Genomic DNA, 16,406 nt, shown 5'->3' with positions numbered 1-16,406 from the left:
ATCCTCGGCTGTCTCCCGGAACCCATCTAGTGGCCTTGGCCATCCTCTCCCCTACCTTTGGGTAGCGCATTAAGTTTGAGTAATGTTTGCAGGTTGTAGGTACTGTTTTGCTTATGAATTCTTCCAATTTCAAGTTTTCTTTTCAGGTACACGACACTGCTTTTCCCCTTCCCAGGCTACAGGCCCACACCCCCAACACCCATACTGTTAGGATTGGCACTCTCAACGTCGGCACGCTGAAAGGTAGATCTGGTGAAATTGTTGAGATGCTTGAACGGAGACGCGTAGATATGTGCTGCATCCAGGAAGTAAGATGGAGAGGAGGTTCTGCGAGGTTCCTCACAGGCAAAGAACACAGGTACAAGATTTTCTGGGCAGGGAACACTGACGGGGTCGGGGGCGTAGGAATACTTCTAGCGGAGAAATGGGTGGATAAGGTAATCGAGGTCGTTAGAGTAAGTGACAGAGTACTTAAGATCAGACTAGTGCTTCATCATAGATTAGCTACTGTCATCTCAGCCTATGCACCTCAACCGGAGCTACCAGTTGGTCTGAAATACCAATTCTATGACACCCTCTTGCAAACTACCTCGTCGACGAGTGACAGGGACCTTCTCTTTGTGGCTGGAGACTTCAACGGTCATGTCGGACGTCGTGCTGGAGGCTTCCATGGCATACATGGAGGCTATGGCTTCGGTTCCCGCAACGAGGAGGGAACCAGACTGCTGGAGTTCTGTGATGCAACCGATCTTATGGTCTGCAATACCAACTTCAGGAAACCTGCCAGTCACCTAGTCACCTACCGCTCCGGCAGACACTCTAGCCAAATCGACTACATCCTCGCCAGAAATAGGGAAAGAGGGCGGCTTATAAATGCCAAAACCTACCCTGGCGAAGAATGTACCCCACAACATAGATTAGTAGTTAGCGACTTTGGGATCAAGGCAAAATGGGTGCCCAGAATTAGACAGGCTTGGAGGAGAAGGGTGTGGAAGCTTAAAGACCCTGCAAACGGACAGAGACTTAGAGACAAGTTACTTGAAGCATTTAACGAAATAGAAGGGGATATAGCATCATACAACGTGGAAGACAATTGGAGATTTCTGCGGGACAACCTGTTGAAAGCCACCGACCAGATTTGTGGGTGGTGTAAGGTCCCCTCCTGACCCAGAGTAACGTGGTGGTGGAACAAGGAGGTAGACAGGGCTATTAGACAAAAGAAACAGGCTTGGAAGAACGGTGGTAGCAACGAATTGTACCAATGTGCCAGAAGGGAGGCTAGGCGACAGGTTTATTTAGCCAGAGGGGAAGCAGATAAGGAAAGATTTGCCAATGTTCTGCGCCGTGAGGACCAAAGACTCGAGGTATTTCGTGTTGCAAGACAGTGTAGGAGAGAGAATAGTGATGTTGTAGGAGAGAAATGTGTTCGCATGGATGATGGTACGCTTGCATTAAATGAGGATGCAAAGAAAGAGGTCTGGAGATGCCACTACGATAGATTGCTTAATAAAGAGAATGATTGGGAGAAAGAGAGCCTGCCGTATGTCGACCCAATAGAGGGACCAGCTATCCGAGTTGATAGTACCAGGGTAGATAAAGCAATTAAGAGTATGAAGACCGGGAAAGCCCCCCGGCCCATCAGGAATCATTGCAGAGATGCTCAAAATATCTGGCAGTGTTGGCTATAGCCTAGTCACCCGTATTACGAACCAGGTGATACACGAAGGAGTCATACCCAATGACTGGTGTAGCAGCATCATAGTCAACTGCTACAAAGGTAAAGGTGACGTTTTAGATACAAATAATTACAGAGGCATCAAGCTGTTAGATCAGGTTATGAAAGTTACAGAGAGGATCATAGCCCAACTAATTAGGGAGCGAATCAATTTAGATGAGATGCAGTTTGGGTTCGTGCCAGGTAAAAGCACTACTGATGCCTTATTTCTAGTGAGACAGTTGCAGGAGAAATACCTAGCTAAGGATAAACCTCTGTACCTGGCTTTCGTTGACATGGAGAAAGCCTTTGACAGGGTCCCCCGATCCCTTATCTGGTGGTCAATGAGGAAACTTGGGATAGAAGAATGGTTAGTGAGAGCTGTGCGAGCCATGTACAGAGATGCTGCCAGTAAGGTGAGGGTTGGAAATGAGTACAGCAATGAATTCCGGGTAGAGGTAGGGGTCCACCAAGGTTCCGTCCTCAGCCCCCTCTTATTTATCATAGTCCTCCAGGCAATCACAGAGGAGTTCAAGACAGGTTGCCCCTGGGAGCTCCTCTATGCTGATGACCTTGCCCTAATTGCAGAGTCACTATCAGAACTAGAGGAGAAGTTTCAGGTGTGGAAGCAAGGTCTAGAATTGAAGGGCCTTAGAGTCAACCTAGCTAAAACCAAAATCCTAATAAGTAGGAAGGTAGATAAAACACAAACCCCTTCAGATAGATGGCCCTGCTCAGTATGTAGAAAAGGAGTAGGTAGTAACTCTATAAGATGTACCCGGTGCAAGCTATGGACACATAAGAGGTGCAGCAACATCAAAGGCAGGTCAACTAGCAAGTTAGTTTTTGTTTGTGGCAGATGTTCAGGTGCAATAAAGACTGTAAACAAACAGGAAACAACTTCTATCTCATTCCAGGGTGAAAAACTAGAGGTAGTCGATAGCTTCCGCTATCTGGGCGACCAAGTTAGTAGTGGGGGTGGGTGCGCTGAAAGTGTAGCTGCTAGAATAAGAATAGCCTGGGCAAAGTTTAGAGAGCTCTTACCCCTGCTGGCGACAAAGAGACTCTCACTCAGAGTAAAAGGCAGACTGTATGACGCATGCGTACGAACAGCCATGCTACATGGCAGTGAAACATGGGCTGTAACTGCTGAGGACATACGTAAGCTTGCAAGGAATGAAGCCAGTATGCTCCATTGGATGTGTAATGTCAATGTGAATACCCGTCAGAGTGTAAGTATCTTGAGAGAAATGCTGAACATTAGAAGCATCAGTTGTGGCGTGCAAGAGAGACGATTGCGCTGGTATGGACATGTGGTGAGAATGGATGAGGATAGCTGCGTGAAAAAGTGCCACACCCTAACAGTTGAGGGAACCCGTGGAAGAGGTAGGCCCAGGAAGACCTGGGCTGAGGTGGTGAGGCAAGACCTTCGTACATTGGGCCTCACCGAGGCGATGACTACTGACCGAGACCTTTGGAAATGTGCTGTGCGTGAGAAGACCCGGCAAGCCAAGTAAGATCGTTGCCAGTGCCCCTGGACTGGCTCTTGTGTGGGTGGCACATGAGATGCACCATTTTGAGCGTGGCCGTTGCCAGTACCGCCTGACTGGCTCCCGTAGGATTTTCGAGCGAGATCGTTGCCAGTGCCCCTGGACTGGCTTGTGTGGGTGGCACATAAAAGACACCATTTCGAGCGTGGCCGTTTTCGTGCGGGTGACACGTAAAAGCACCCACTACACTCTCTGAGTGGTTGGCGTTAGGAAGGGCATCCAGCTGTAGAAACTCTGCCAAATTAGACTGGAGCCTGGTGTTGCCATCCGGTTTCACCAGTCCTCAGTCAAATCGTCCAACCCATGCTAGCATGGAAAGCGGACGTTAAACGATGATGATGATGATGATGATGATGATACATATATATGCAAACCCTTAGTCACTGTTAGTGATGACTGAATTGGTTTATTTTTTTGTTTGAAATTATGTCGAGCCCTCTTGATAATTTTATAAATTTCACATTACCATTTTACTGAATCAGCCATTGATTCCTATAGTTATTTCTATATATACTGACTAGGGATCTCAGCTTACCTATCAGCGACTGAGTAGCAGAGTAGCATCACCAATGAGGATTAATTCCATTCGAAATCGCCTGTCAATATGGTGCTCTCACTTCCTGTGGGTGGTTGTCTCTGTTGTTGGTGAATAGAATTGTGCTCTGTTCATGGCTAAGAGTTCTTTGACTCTTATTTCTAGTAATACTGGTGCAAACTTGCACCCTTATTCACTTTTAGTGACAATTGATTGTGCCTTTTTGGTTTTAAGTTGTGTCTAGCCACCTTAATAATTTTATATATGTATATATAAATGTATGTGTGTATCTGTGTAGATATATAGTATCTTCATCATCGTTTAACATTTGTTCTCCATGCTGGCATGGGTTTCACATTGACCGATTGACATGCTGGAAGGCTGCACCAGACTCCAGTCAGATTTGGTATGCTTTTCTATGGCTGGATGCCCTTCCTAATGCCAACCACCCCTCGAGTGTAATGGATGCTTTTACATGCCACCTGCATGGGTGCTATTTGCATGACACTGGGGTACCTTTATGTGCCACCGGCATGGATGCCATTTGCGTGACTCTGGTATCTGTCACAACTGTGATTTTGCTTGGCTTGATGGGTCTTCTTTTCAAGCACAAAATAATGCCAAAGGTTTTGATTATTGCCTCCATGAGGCCCAACTCTCAAAAGGAACTCAGCCACTTTGCCTCTGTGAGGCCCAACACTCAAAAGGTGTTTGTTATGTGCCACCAACACAGGTGCCAGTTACTACGACTATGATTCTAGACCTTGCTTGCATACCTGTAACTTAGTCTCTAGTTCAGGTAGTGATTCAGATATTAGAGCAAGGTCATCAGCATAGAGGAGCTCCCAGGGGCAGCCTTCATGGACCACCTGATTTACGATATGGGTGACTATCCCATAACCCACACCGCCAGATATTTTAAGCACCTCAGTGATGATTCCTGATGGGCCAGGGGCTTTTCCTGTCTTCATATCCTTAATTGCTTTATCTACCATGAAACTGTTGATTTGGGTAGCCAGTCCTTCAATTGGGTCAACATTATATATATATATATATATATATATATATATATATATATATATATATATATACGCACATTAGGGTGATGCAAAAAGGGGGCAAAAAATTTGTTTTTCAATTTTCAGGGAGACACCCTCCTAAGAAAGCATTGTATGCCTCATTTGTGGTTGAAAAAGAGAAAATTAGAGGTCGTTACCAAGCTTTAAAAATAAATGTATATCAGTTTGTGCTCAAAAATATTGTTTTGTTGATATTTTCACCTGAACCTGTTTGAAATGTACCTAGTTAACCTAGTTTGAAAAAGAAAAAGAACGATGACATTATAGGCTATGGTACATAGTGAGGTACAGTGTATAGCATGTTAACTTTTTTTTATGTGGAAGTTTCCCCAGTAGGCATATCATAACAACTTATGTAAGTTTATTTTTGTTTTTTTGTGAAGCAAGAGTAATGTTTTCTTGTTTTTGTTTGAGAGTGACAACCTGTAACTTTTAAGAATTTGAAGAAGGTATTGCTTCTGCTCTTCATCATTGGTTATCAGTTTGTTGAATTCCTCCATCTGCCGTACACCTCTTTCCACAATGTTGCTTACAACTTTGAATCCATATGCAATATCTCTTGCATTTGCATATCTTTCATCACCATTCTATTCTTCAGTATCTTTTTCAAGAAAAATGCAAGGCACCTCTAGGATTTCAAGGAGTCTTTTTGCGTTGGCAGTAACGAAATCCTGCAGTTGTTTCTGCCTAGCTGATTCAGGATTTATTTGCTCAGTTTTGAGTCAACTGGTTTCTGCAGAGCATGCTTCATTTTACATTTTGTCTCATACAAAACAGCTGAATCAAAAAATGCAAGTGCCACAAGCTCCTCAGAGAGGTACTACAAATGTTTCAAAAACTTGCAGCATTTGCAATTTTGTTATCCTTTTGCTTGTAGAGCAGCAGACTTTGCACAAAATGCAAATCTGAACGGGGGGGGGAGCGCATGAGAGTATGGATGCCAGGTACCACTATCTGATGTATATCGCAGCTGAAAAGCAGCAAACATCTCTCAGTCTTTTTTCCTCTCTCTCAGTTTAAACTGAGATTTAAATATCCAAATTTTAATGCAGTAAATTAGCCTCGTGGAGCTTTAGGTGTTTTCGCTCAATAAACACTCACAACGCCCGGTCTAGGAATCGAAACTGCGATCCTATGACCGCGAGTCCACTGCCCTAACCACTGGGCCATTGCGCCTCCACTCTTGTAGTCATCATAATGCTGCTATTCATCAAGCTGAGCTTGAGCAAATTGAATGATTTCTTCAGCATCTGAGATATTCACTGCAATGTTAGGGTCATCTGTTGCTGTTTGGTAATTGTTCTTGTCAATTTCCACCCACTTTGCTTTGAATCTCTTAAACAGTTGTATGCCAGGGCCAGTAGAAGATGGTGAGGAGACAGAAAATGTACAATAAATACAAACTGAAAAATAACAATGTACAAAATGTTCAGTGGATGGTAGCAACCTCTAAAATGTGTTCAATTGTACTGAAATTTTGCATGTTGCATTTTTGCACTGAATTAGATAAAATTAGAAGGTATCTTCAAGTTTTTGAAATAAGTTATTTTGCATCACCCTAATATACATACATATGTGTGTGTGTGTGTGTGTGAAGGTGAATGCCAATGATCCAGGTATAAGAAGTTAGTAAGCTTCAAGCAGTCCATAGAAGGTATAAAAGACAAGCTTCTGGTAACAAAAGTGGTTTATTGACATAGAAAGTTGTAAATTTTTGTCAAAAGAATAAGAATTTTCTTAACAGCTTTAGACATTTGCCCACGCCTGTATATTATTTCTCCACATATATACTTTCCTTTTTGTTCTCTTACTCTGTGCTTTCCACACATTTTCAATCAGATCTTCTGCAAGTTAACATACAATCACTTCATGACAATGTAACCTTCATTTGACCAAGATATCTTTTGCCTGATAAGTAGCTAGCGGAGTACCCCTCCTTGAATAATTACTACTTCTGGGGTTCTGTTAGCTAGGGAACATATGCAGCCTGGATTTTATCTACTCCATTCCCTAAGCTTGGGTTTATATATATATATATATACACACACACACACACACACACACACACACACACACACACACACACACACACATATATATATATAAAAGTAAATAAAGTTGGAAAAGGCACAAAAGTATATTTTAGAGAATGTATAATATTTTCATTACGGTGAGTGATTTAAAATATAACTGGTTTCTATGTTTAATAAGATTGATACATCGAAACCGGTTATATTTTAAATCACTCACTGTAACAAAAAAAGTCTTTTCTACTCTAGACACAAAGCCTAAAATTTTGGGGGAGAGGGCTAGTCGATTAGATCAACCCCAACACACAACTGGTACTTAATTTACCTACCCCGAAAGGATGAAAGGCAAAGTTGACCTCAGTGGAATTTCAACTCAGAACGTAAAGACAGACGAACTATAACAAAAATATTAAACATTCTCTAAAATATACTTTTGTGCCTCTTCAAACTTTATTTACTTCTTTTTTGGTTTATATGGACTCAACCCTTTTTCAACTATATATATATAATGGTTTGTAAAGGTAAGATCCTAGGGTCCAGGTGTAGGAAATTTCAAGCAGGTATAAAAAAATAATAGTGGCTTATTGAAATAGAAGTTTGTAAATTTTTCCCATATCAAAATTCGATAAGCTGAAAAAAGTTATTTAATGGTTCACAAATTGAAACTGGGGTTGCTATGTATGTGAATGAAAATCCAAAATTAAGGAATGGAGTAGATAAAATCCAGGCTACATCTGTTTCCTTGCTAGCAGAACTTTGGAAGTAGCAATAACTCAAGGGGTACTCCACTAGCTACTCATCAGGCCAAAGAACCTCAAAAGTAGTAACTACTCAACGAAGGATACACATCAGGCCTAAGATACTTTGGCCTGATTTAATATAGTTTAAAATCCATGGAGCAAAACATTTTCAGCAATTCTGCTACTACTTCAGTTGACAGAATAGCTCAAGAGCAGATTTCTTTACTCAGCTGGGTCTTATTGTCTACATACGCTGCATGAATATCATTCGGCCGGTCCTTCTATACCAAGTTTGATATTTACGTAATATTGTTGTGTGTGTATATTATCCCAACTGACAAAGTGCCTCACTTTAAGTACCTAATTAAACTAAATCTTACTTGTGTGTGTGTGTGTGTGTGTACGTGTGTATATGTGTATGCATGTGCATTAGTGTGTATGTGTGTGCATGTGCATATGTGTGTGTGTGTGTATATGTGTGCATGTGGGTGTGTATATGTGTGCATGTTTGTGTGTATATGTATGCATGTTTGTGTGTATATGTGTGTGTGTCTGTATATATTCTAGCACCCAAACTGAACTTCAGTGCTCTTGCAAGTATAATTTCTGCGTTTGTTATGCCCTCCTTAGTGCCCTGGATGACTGTCCCAGTTGCCAGTACCTTGAACTGGTCCTCTGTGTATAAGTGTGTGTGTGTGTGTATGTGTGAGAAAGTGAAGCCAGAATGCGGCTGTTGTGTCTTGTGTGTGTATCTTGGGTGAAATTCTTCTCATCTGTGTAAAAGATCACTCCAGGATTATGTTTCATTTTGTTCAAGATGATATTCACCCTCTCCAACCTTCTAACCTTTTGTCCTGGAGTAACAAGGTGTCTCACTGGTCTCACTACAATTCCATTTTCAAGTCTTCTCTCACTACTCTTGGAACTTTCATAGCCGAAACTCCTCTTTTACATGCCAAATATTTTATGGATTGAGTTGGATCTCTTCTGATTGATCTCTTGAGATCCAGATTGAAATGATGATCCCATTTGTGGTTGTGACCTCCTGATCCAGTTTTCCTTTCTACTATTTCCTCTTTCTCAAACTTATTCACAATTCCCTTGATAGTTCTTGAATGGACTTTGAAGATGGAAGCCAGAGAATGGATGTTGGTATTATTTCTGAAGGCCTAGATGATCTTAGCCCGCTCAACATTGCTCAGTTGAGAAGACATGGTGAGGCTAGCACAAAACGATTTCAGCCTGTTCTATTTCTAACTAAATATCTCAATGGCTATTTTACTGATTCTTACAAAAACTGATGTCAGTATAGCCATATGTCTTATCTGGAAAAATGGAAAATTGCACATCGATTTGATTATTTGGTTTTAAGAAATTGTGAGCGGGACAATTTCGTTGTTACACCCGGTACACACACACACACACACACACACACACACACACACACACACACACACACACACACACACATATAGATATAGTGTGTGTGTGTGTCTTTGTATTTGTGTGCTCCACCACTGCTTAACAACTGGTGCTGGTGTGGTTATGTCCCTGTAACCTAACATTTTGGCAAAAGAAACCAACAGAATAAGTACCAGGCTTTAGAAAAAATAAATACTAGAATCGATTCTTTTGGCTAAAAATTCTTCGATGCAGTGCTCCAGCATGGCTGCAGTCTCATGACTGAAACGAGTAACAGATAAAAGATTTTGTTGATGTCGAAAATCTATAAACATTAAGAGAAGGTAAAATAATTTTTTGGAACAAGGGATTTCAAAGCAAACGACACTATAGCATACAAATATTGAGGTTTAAAAAAAAACCTTTGGATAGAAAAAGTCGAAAGCTGCTCAAGGGACTCGAACCCACGTCTATAAACTTGATAGAATGGAATTTTAGTGGAATAAAAATTCGGTTAAGGAAAAAAAACATAAGAAATGAAGAGTTATTTCCCATGGATTGCTGTTACAGGTCAATATGTGAAAACGGAGGAATTTCAGTAATAATGGCAATGATAAAACTATGGAAATTGATTGTTGTTACTGGTAGTGAAGGATAACATTATTAATAATAATGATGAGTGAAACTTTCTATGTTAAACATGATGTTTTTCAAACTTCATATATTAACATGATGTTTTTCATTAATTGTAACTTTTTACGTAATTGACTCTCGACTGACACGAAGTTGTAAAGCAAAAGAATATCAACTGTTAAAACTGCTGTAGCTTTTTTTTTTAGTTCTTTTTTTTTAATGAAAAACGAGGGACTGTACAACTTGGTAGACAGAAAATTGGTTATAAAAATACGAAGTATTTAATAGTGGGGATCGATTGAAAGCCTTTAAGGTGAATTTCAGCTTCCCCTTGCAGCTCCTTCCTGTACATTTCAATACTGGTGGCTACTCACAAACATATGAGGCCAGAATGAACTTCAATGTAAGCAGACACTTTCATTGAATAGATTTGAATGTAAGTGGACACCCGAATCAGCTAAAGTTATCAGCCAATGAAACTGCATTGCATGTAGAACAACTACAGAAGTAATTACCAGATACTGAAGAAAAAATATACAATTAGAAAAAAATAAATTTAAGATTTCTTTAAATTTCCATCCTAATATGTCTTCGTGGAAAAAAAAATTAATTTATTTGATAGTGTGTTAAATCTTGTTCAGTAATAAAACTGATATACATTCATAGCTATTAGTTGGACCCGTAAAAAATTCAAGGAAAACATAAAACTGTGTACTGGTGCCATGAGAAATGTTTGTATATTATGACCGTCTGTCTTTACTTTGAGTTCAAATTCTGCTGAGCGTTCTTTACTCTTCACAAGATCTTCAAATGTTCTTGTTTACTAGTTTTATATTGGTAACTTATTCTCTTAATTAGGCATCAATATATCATACTGACTCTGAACATAAAGCTGTGATTCTTAGCATTCCATCAATCTGCAGCAATTTTTTAAATGGAAAATTTGTGAAAGAAATTTGTGGACGAAAATTTGTCAAAATTTTTCAAAAACATATAAAGATATTTAAATTCTAATAATTTTGAAATATATAATTTCAGTTTTACACTGGTTCTCTGTTTGATAAACATATTGCTTTAATTCAGAATTTTATAAATATGATTATATTTGTGCTTAAAATTATTAGGCCCATGCATTTTCTTTAACTTAGTTTCCATTTCCTCTTTTTTAGTTAATCCAAAAATGGGAGATGATACTTCTGTGTCTATGCATCTGGTACAATGTCCAGAATCTGAATTTAATAAAATTATTGATTCACAGAGTACTGAGGTAAGCCTCCTCAAAATTTCGCTGTCATTTTAACACATGTATATAGTAATTCCTTCACTATTGCAGGTGTTACATTCCAAAACCCCACCACAATAGGTGAAAATCTGCAAAGTAGAAAAAGTACTGTACTGTTTATATATATATATATTTTATATAATTTGTATGTATTTATTTTATTATAAATGTAAAACAACACCATGGAGGAATCAATGTAAGCTTAAATAATAAACCGCGATACGTGAACCGCGATATGGCAAGGGATTATTGTATATATGTTTATGTAACTTCTGTGATCTATTCTGCTGCATAGATTTATGCCAAAAGTAATATCACAATGGAGTATATCATACCATATTGGTGGGAGTTGTTTTTTTTTATACATGACTGGTGTCTGTAATAATGCAGATTTATAAAGAATAAATTAATTTTTGTGAGGATGTCGACAATGCTCCAAATGTAGTTGTCCATGGGGTTTCATCATCATCATCATCATCATCGTTTAACGTCCGCTTTCCATGCTAGCATGGGTTGGACGATTTGACCGAGGACTGGTGAAACCGGATGGCAACACCAGGCTCCAATCTAATTTGGCAGAGTTTCTACAGCTGGATGCCCTTCCTAACGCCAACCACTCAGAGAGTGTAGTGGGTGCTTTTACGTGTCACCCGCACGAAAACGGCCACGCTCGAAATGGTGTCTTTTATGTGCCACCCGCACAAGCCAGTCCAGAGGCACTGGCAACGATCTCGCTCGAAAATCCTACGGGAGCCAGTCAGGCGGTACTGGCAACGGCCACGCTCAAAATGGTGCATCTCATGTGCCACCCGCACAAGAGCCAGTCCAGGGGCACTGGCAACGATCTTACTTGGCTTGCCGGGTCTTCTCACGCACAGCACATTTCCGAATATGACAAGTTTGGAGGCCGCAACGTGAGTGTTATATGAACATAAAGATTATCTGACATCAATTTCTGGGTTAGTTGAGCTTTGCTGAGAAGGTGCTGGATCGTATTGAAACACATATGGCCTTCCACTACATACATCATCCATCAAGGGCTTAACAACTCCCTTCAGCAGCTCAACATATCATCCAGTAATTAATTCTAAGACCTGATGGAAAAATGTGAGTTGAAATGACATAACTTTCATTACTTCCCAAAATTAATCACAGTTGCTGGAAACTTGCTGCACATCACTCTGAAGGCATCAGAAGGATCTGCACATAATCATCTGTTTTTTCTCCTGTTAGACTTTTGGTCTTGGTCAAAGGATTTCTCATCAGAGAAGAACCAAAGCATGCTGTATTCATGAGGGTTTTTATATTATACAACAGGCTGCTTTCATTTTCCATCTACTCACTGGTGTTGATGTGTTTATCTCCCTGTAACCTAACAGTTTGGCAAAAGGATTCAATAGAATAAGTACTCAGGTTGAATCATTTGACTAAAATGCTTCAAGCCAGTGCCCCAGTGTGACTGCAGTCAAATGACTGAAACAAGTAAAGCATAAAAGATATACATATCATACAATGACTTGTATATTTTCTAATATTTTCTCAAATATTTTTCCTGGTATTTTTCTTACATTCCCCTATATTTTCTAACATTGTTTATAAGCTATTTTCATATTTGTTCACATATCAATATTTTGATATATATTGCGTATTTTTGCAATTTTATACTTTATGTCTAACAATGTGACATTTATGTTTTCACACATGTACAATGGACTGCTGAAAAATTCCTGGCTTTGGGTAAAAGAAAATACAGGAGGATCAGTTGATTATGATTTTATTCAACATATTCCCCTCTCAGATTCACACTTATTCCAGCGGTTCTTCAGTTTTTGTAAGCCCCCTGTAAAAGAACTCAGAAGGTTGAACCTCCAAGCAGGCACTTTGCGATACCCTTAAAGCCATGAACTGTTCAGCACTCCCTCATATAGTTGTATAGTTTTCATTTTCTAAGTTTCTATACTTTTAAATTCCATGATTTTATATCTTTATTTCTTATATACTATTATGTCTGTGTTGTAGTTTTTACACAACCCTACTGTTATATTAATATATGAGGTTATATTATGTTATTCTATATCCCTTTATCTTCCATAGTTGTTGTTTTTTTTTAAATTCTAAACAGAAAACCTATTTTAATTTGAATTAAAATATACCAGATTTTTTGGATTTGGGATTCTGACATTGAACCAGATTACCTCAGCTAAACAATGGTTTCAGAGTTTGGTACAAGGCCAGCAATTTTAGGAGAAGGGATTGTCAAATTAAATTTTAATTTCCTTGATTTTTTTTTATGTTTAACCCAAACTGGATCAGAACTCCAAACTCCTCCAATATTGCCATAAAATTCACCCTCTACTTGGAGGTTTGGTAATAGTACTTTCACAACCCTCAAAGATTTTCTGTGAGCACTTTTCCAATAATAATAGCTTATAAACCATCACTTTTTAATTCTAACCCATACCCATAAACTTTATTTAATTATCATTCACTTTGAGGTATCATTCTCAGTACACAAGGATGGATTTTCCAGTTGTTCGGAGTGTTTTTTCCCATACTTCCTCATTTCTATATTATTTCTTTTAATTTTTAGTTCTTTCACCTTAATTTCTTTCGCACTTTATCTGAGAGTTTTGTTTCTACACAGACATCTTAAAAGTAAATAGACAACCCTCATTATACAGTTTTTATCTCTGCAGACACTACTCGTTTGTACAATGCCCAAACAAATTGATCATTAAAAGATGCATAAGGCATGTCTTACTAAAATCCTCCCTTTCGAAATTGGTCTCGAGACGGGAGTGTCTGCATAAGCAGACATCACCATCATGGTGTCGGACGCCTCCGAAGTGGAGAAGGTCAGCTCCATTGTAAAGGAATATGAATCGGTGGCAGGGACTAAAATCAATGCCAACAAGTTAGTGGGATTGTGACTAGGAACCTGGAGAGGCAAATCAATGTCATCAGAGGGCGGTGTTGGATGCTGGACTGACAGATCAGTTAAACTGCTCAAGGTCTAGCTTGGTCCCAATTTCCAGGTGGATAAGAATTGGGAAGAGGTGACAAACAGTGTGACCTCTCTTACCCAGAAATGGGCATAGAGGAAGTTGTCCCTGAAAGGTCGGGCAGAGGTGGCAAATGCCTACATCACCTCTATCATTATTTATTGCCTGACCGTCATACCTTGCCCCAGTTACTACTTGATTAGATTGTTTTTTTTCTTGTGGAAGGGATGCATTCCAATGGTCAGGCAGTCAGTCTGCTGCCAACTTCCTTTGCGTGCCAGCTTAGGCATGCCATGGCTTTTAATGCACATACGTGCACTCAGGTTGCACCACCTGGAGCAATTTTCAGAAGGTGAATGTGTGGGGGCTGTTTGTGGGACACGCCTTTCTGCAGCTCATCTCTTTGACGGAGCTGCAGTCCTGAGTATAGGATAGGCCGAGACTGAGTGCCTGGAACTTAGAATGTTATCAGGCACCCACTGTCCTTTACAAGCTGGGCAATAGGATCAGTGCATGTTCCACTTGAGATGTTTGCAGAGGATTAGTAGTGAGGAAGTACAATGACATCCTTGGGGAGACCTTAGGCATCGGCGAAGACAAACTGGCAAGTTTATTCTGGAGGACTTTCTGGTCAGGGACTGTTATGGATAATTTTCAGATGTCTTTGGCCTGGTAGTACTACTGGTGGGGCACTGCCAGTTTGAGATAAACTCTACAGGCATGGATATGCTGTCAGACGAGCTTGTCCAAGGTTCTCACAGAGCAACAAAACCATTCTGCATGTTCTCACTCAGTGTCCAGGCATTGCTGACTTGTCAAGTTATGACGAACAGCTGCTGTCACATGTAGGACAGATCTGTCTGTCATCTGAGTCCATAATGATGATTGCCCCACCATCCTCCTTTAATCAGGCTGGCAAAGCAGTTTTCCTTTGTCTGGTGGTTGTGGCGAAATAAGTTATCTGGTGGACAAACCTGAAAGGAATGAGGACAGAAACATTCTCCTTTGGCAAAGTTCTCATTGACTTTTTCAGGTTTCGTTTGAAATGGAAAGTGAGGGTGGAGAGGGAGGTGCTGTCCTCGAGTGAATTTATGAAATGGTGGGTGAAAGTTGCAAAAACAGCAAGAGTGGATGGTACCACACTCAGTGTAAACCTGTGAGTCGGAAGAAAGAAGTTGGAGAGGGCTCTCATCTTTGGTATTCAGGGTGATCTTGGATGGTGGGGTTCCTTGATTATCCTTAGATGTTCTCCTTTATCAGTGGGGAGCCCATCACAATAACTTTTTTCTCCCTCTTTTCCCAAGTGTCATACACTATGTATACTTCCCTTCTTCTAATGTATGCCATGTATACTTTTTATTTTACCATTCCATTATATGCAAACCCTCACACTTTATGTCTGTCTTTGTATTGCCCCCCTTCATCCTTTAAAATGCTTTGTGGCAATTCGTCCATCTTAATGTTCAGAATTCCAATTCTGCTGTGGTTGACTGCTTTCATCCTTTCGAGGTCAGTAAAATAAATACCAGTTGAACACTGGGGTCAATGTAATCAACTAGCCCCCTCCCCCAAATTTGAGGTCTTGTACCTTTTGTAGAAATTATTATTATTAATAATAATAACAGTAATAATAATAATAATATTATTATTATTCATACCAGGCAAAATGCTTAGCGGTATTTTGCCTATCACTATGTTCTGAGTTCAAATTCCACCGAGATTGACTTTGCCTTTCATTCTTTCGGGGTCAACAAAATTAGTACCAGTCACACACTGGGGACAATGTAATCGACTTAATCCCTTCCCCCAAATTTGAAGCCTTGTGCTTTCAGTAGAAAGGATTATTATTATTATTTATTTTAATGTTTTTATTTTTAATTTGATTGTTATTGTTACTAATGGTGATATTTTTACCATCATGGCCCATAACATTTTCTAAATTTATTACTACTTCCATTTGTGATTTATTACTGACCAATGTCTTATCAATGTTACTTGTATCACTGCTTTCCTTCAGTCAGGGAAACTGCAAATAGTTTTCTTCTATTTGGTAGCTATGGCGAAAGAGGCTGTGTGGTAAACGAGATTGCAAAACATACGTTACTCTTTGGCCAAACCCTCATCAACTATTTTAAATTCCATTTGAAAAGGGTGGGGCTGAGAGTGCAGTGTTGTCCTTCAGTAAATTTGTTGAAAGGTGAGTGAGTATAGCAAGGATGGTCTGAATGAGTGGGTTTACTTTAAGTTGGTGTCTGTAACATAAGGAGTAAGGAAGTGAGAGGAGCACTTGCTATGGTGTGTGTAGGGCGTTTTGGAATCTGGGGGTGGCATTTTCCCCTCCATTTTAGAACTGTTTGTTAAAAATTAAAATCATTGCTGTTTTAATTTTTACACATTTTTATGTCAATTCCCACCATCCTTTGTCTTTGTTTTGTACTAA

The 16,406-nt window shown here is 39.7% G+C and overlaps 1 protein-coding gene across 10 annotated transcripts in view; it reads left to right on the top strand.

Annotated features, from left to right (window-relative positions):
- Positions 1-16,406, top strand: part of LOC106880743 (uncharacterized) — a 120,486-nt gene that overhangs the window by 42,246 nt on the left and 61,834 nt on the right. For all 10 annotated transcript variants that reach the window (XR_016242256.1, XR_016242255.1, XM_052968854.2 and 7 more), the window contains exon 2: positions 10,852-10,949. Coding sequence is in view for 8 of the 10 variants with exons in the window: in XM_052968854.2 (XP_052824814.2) it covers positions 10,852-10,949 (98 nt within the window). In the remaining 2 variants the exon portion in view is untranslated. The remainder of the gene's footprint in view (positions 1-10,851; positions 10,950-16,406) is intronic.

Source organism: Octopus bimaculoides, chromosome 6 (assembly GCF_046866305.1).
Source record: "Octopus bimaculoides isolate indiv1 chromosome 6, ASM4686630v1, whole genome shotgun sequence".
Classification (NCBI taxonomy): Eukaryota; Metazoa; Mollusca; class Cephalopoda; order Octopoda; family Octopodidae; genus Octopus; species Octopus bimaculoides.
This window is presented reverse-complemented; position numbering and strand designations above follow the sequence as displayed.